This window comes from Sphaeroforma arctica (assembly GCF_001186125.1).
Source record: "Sphaeroforma arctica JP610 unplaced genomic scaffold supercont1.283, whole genome shotgun sequence".
Lineage (NCBI taxonomy): Eukaryota > Ichthyosporea > Ichthyophonida > Sphaeroforma > Sphaeroforma arctica.
Window position 1 is genome coordinate 91,556 of NW_014040275.1, and position 3,926 is coordinate 95,481.

Here is a 3,926-nt window from a genome sequence, read left to right on the forward strand (position 1 = left end):
GGGGTGAGATAGTCTACTTTACTGATCTTTGGGATGTGTGTGTGTGTGTGTCATGGCTCTGTTGATTGTATGGTACTAGACAATTATCCTTGAGGATGAACGACGCAGACCGATTGTCAATACTGCCAATATAGATGTCAAATACTTTCACCCATTTCTCACTGCTTTTTGACATTGCCTGTTCTCATATCATACACACAGATGGGTTCTAACGGATTACTCGTGCTACCCGGAGACGACTGGGCTGTAGTCAAACTGGGCCACAGAGGGATTGTGAATAGCGTACTCATCGACACAAACCACTTCAAAGGAAACTTCCCTGAATCATGTCAAGTCGAAGGCTGCCTCTATGAAGGTATGCAGAGAGTTGTGGAAAGGTTGTCATTGTTGGAGACGGCGAAGCAAACCTATGGGGTGAATCTTCGTATGTCCCGAATAATGTATTTGGTAGCAGCAGCGATGAACAAGATAGACTGTGCCAAATCATGTCTCGATGGCGTATCAAGGCTTGGTTTGTGTGCTTGAGCGATGCATACAGTGACAAGTTGGTGTTGTGGTGTGCCGAATGATGAGGTTGTGCGCAGCCGTGTCCGTCACTAAACTACTTGAGCATGTCTGGTGATACACATACAGATATCACACCTTCAGTCCATCATCCATAGGTATCAGCAATGCACCCACACAGACATTATGCTGCGCTGCGAATATTGAATAATAACCTATGCTTCTTATTTGCGGATATTTCCGACTGAGTATCCCGCGCACTTGATATTGCCAAATCTACTAAACATGAGTTAATCGATGCTCGGATTTGTACGCGCAATACGTGGATATAACAACACCTTACTTGATTATGTTTCGACATCAGGTTCTGATGTAGCGACCCTTAACAGTAAAGGTGAATTTCCTGGCGCGGCTTGGATGCCGCTGGTCACCAGATGTAAACTGGCAGCCCACGAGGAGGTGGAGAAAGAATCGGTAGGTTTATATATAGAAGTATATGTACACTTGTGGGTAAATTATGAATGTATCCATGCATGCACTGCCTCGGAATTCAGCATGCAGCATGATCTGGTCCACACACGGTTAAGTTATTGTCCATTCTCAGTCGCAATACTCGAAAAATGTCCCGATTCGATGGGTTTTAACATTCCTGTGGTATAAATGTTATGGCACTATTGATAAATTTGTTTTTCGATCTCCATTAACTTCCTTCGAAATTATTGTGCAACTATGACGCTCACGAGCATGGAGGTGCTATACCTCAAACATTACAGTTTGCAGGGTGTTCAAGTATAACAAGGTTCTATGGGGGACAACATATGTATAGTTCGGCGCAGAAATCATACTATTTTCGCGTTGTGTTAGTGTGGTGTTTTCGAATTAGTTTGTTACATGGACTACGCCTAGCTAATCGCAGTTCTGAAGGGATGCGGGAACATGGTGTGAACACTCATGTGTTTGAGAGCGATTGCAATAACTGAGTTACAATGGTGCGTGTAGCAATTCCTTGTAGCATAAGGGTATTGCCGTATAGAATAACATCATAATCATATTCGCTCTGAGCCTCTGCTATCCCAAATCCGCTCCATACCTTTCCGCACTAGAGAACACCTCACGCACAACACCGCTATGCGTCTCCTAAATAACGATGTACCACGCCTTTGCGCGTCAAGAAATTTTACTTGCCCACAGCCAGTCCAAACTTATTACTATTCTGCGTCTCCATAAATACAGATCTGCACTACGCCCATCACCCACCTAAGGCTCACTATATACCCAGACGGCGGTGTGTCTCGCCTGCGTGCCTACGGAGTGCCATGCTAGGCGTAGTCTATTTGAAAAGAAACCTCGTGAATGACTTCTGGGTACCTGTATCCCAGATAGGGGATTTGCTATACAAAACCAGGCTAGTATAAGGTGAATAGACATCTGACCCTCAGATGGATGTATTCCATTCGAGTAGAGACCTATTAATAAGGGAGGAAGAGTGGGCGTTGTGGATAATAAAACTTCTCCAGTACGCTAGGTGTATTGCCAGCAGAAAGGATCTACATGCACCCTTCCTATCGATTCCCAACGATTGTCTGTCAAATAGACTGTACACTTTGAAAAGTCACACCTGAAAAGTATTATGCTATAGTGGATAGAGACCTTAAACTTTAGCTATATGGAATGCAGCCTCATTATCTGAAAAGTAGAAGTGTGTCAAAGCAGTCATATATACACACACCAACACCCACACACCCACACACCCACACACCCACACACGTATACACGTACATACACACACACGCATACACACACACACACAAACACACACACATACACACACAAACACGCACACATACAAATTTTATAACTCTGAGTCGTATACGTAGTTGCTTGTTGTTGATTTGGTATATTTCAGCGCATCCGAGTGGGTATAGATCCCATCTACACCGGATCCCGGACATGTCTCGTTAGCTGCTGGACCAAACACCTCAGTAGGATAGAATGGAAATCGCCAACTCACCTCGGAGCTTCGCATCCAGACTCCTGCGTTGATCGGTCAACCTGTAACAAACATATTACTTTCTCCTTAACAATTTTCTCCCTTGCCTTTTACTCATATCATTCATCATTCATGTGTGGTATGTATGTAAGATAAACAACTAGATATGTATTCGCCTACATGATTTTTGATCGTCCGATCTTCCATTCACATTAAGCTGTTACTGCTTCTGTGTTTCAGTCTTTCAGATAATACATTGGGTCACATCACTCATCATTCTGTTTTTAAAAAAAGCCAAAAGGGGACCTTGCCATGCCAAGTTGCCGCATCGCCGCCTCGCCCTGCCGGCTGCCGCCCTGAAGTTCCTGAACCCAGAGTCCCAGATGGGGCTGGGGGTCCGGGGTGGGGTTACCCGGTTATATTGCCCTGGGCCTGGGGGTATTTATTGTAAATACATAAATACCGGGTACTTGTTGTAAATACATAAATACCGGGTATACTTTGTAAATACATAAATATTTATGAGATATTTATGTTTTATTTTTGTTCTGGTGTTTTGTTTTTTATTTTTATAAAAAAAACAAAAACAAACTATAAAACAGCCCAAATTTTTCTAAATACACGCACCAAAGTCCAATCAGGTAATCACCAATTCACCATACATATATATATATATATTTTAAAAACTTACAATAAATATGCACATTCCATAGTCATTTTTTTGTTTCAAGAGGGTGAACTACATATTATTTTTTTAGTAAACTATATATTTAGGCAGATGGTCTCGACTCTCAACTGACAACTGAGTCACCTCTCAACAAGAGTCTGACGTTCTGAATGAACTTCTGTACAATTTATTTATGTATTTTGCTCTTAAAAAATATTTGTTTTTCCTTTTTTAACTGTTAATTTTGTCCCAAAACCCCATATTTATCAAACTCTCACATGAGTTTTAAATTTTATTTATTTTGTCAACGTTTATTGCAATAAAGGGTGGGCCATAATCATGATAATAATCATGATATTCTGTGGTTAGATTTACGATCCATAGTCACATATTGGTCGGATCTTAACGGCATCTCTGATCTCTCTACTAGACACGTATAAGAGTATAAATTCATGAGAGTCAGAGCAGTCATCCACACAGATCACTATGAATCACACATCTAGAGCAACATTCCCTAAAATATACATTACAAATATATACATCGGTACGGAGTATGTATGCATATCACCACTGCACCAGTACCAACAAGAATTGATGTAGTATACTACATAGCACTCGGAGTCGATACACAGTAACACAGACAATAGTTTTGATACATAACCTTCTTGATGCATTCGAAACAAACTGCGACGCGTATCTGTTTCAGCCGTAAACAAATAGTGCTGTATATTTTATGTATTACATATTTCTCGGCTGCTGCGAATA

General features: G+C 41.3%; 1 protein-coding gene across 1 annotated transcript; it reads left to right on the plus strand.

The window, feature by feature from the left end:
- Nucleotides 1-201: 201 nt before the first annotated feature.
- On the plus strand, nucleotides 202-1,827 carry SARC_04800 (hypothetical protein; the record flags this gene model as incomplete). The annotated part of the gene is made up of 3 exons (XM_014301360.1): nucleotides 202-355; nucleotides 869-978; nucleotides 1,738-1,827. The coding sequence occupies 3 exons, from the start codon at nucleotides 202-204 to the stop codon at nucleotides 1,825-1,827; spliced, it is 354 nt and encodes a 117-aa protein (XP_014156835.1).
- Between the last annotated feature and the right edge of the window lie 2,099 nt (nucleotides 1,828-3,926).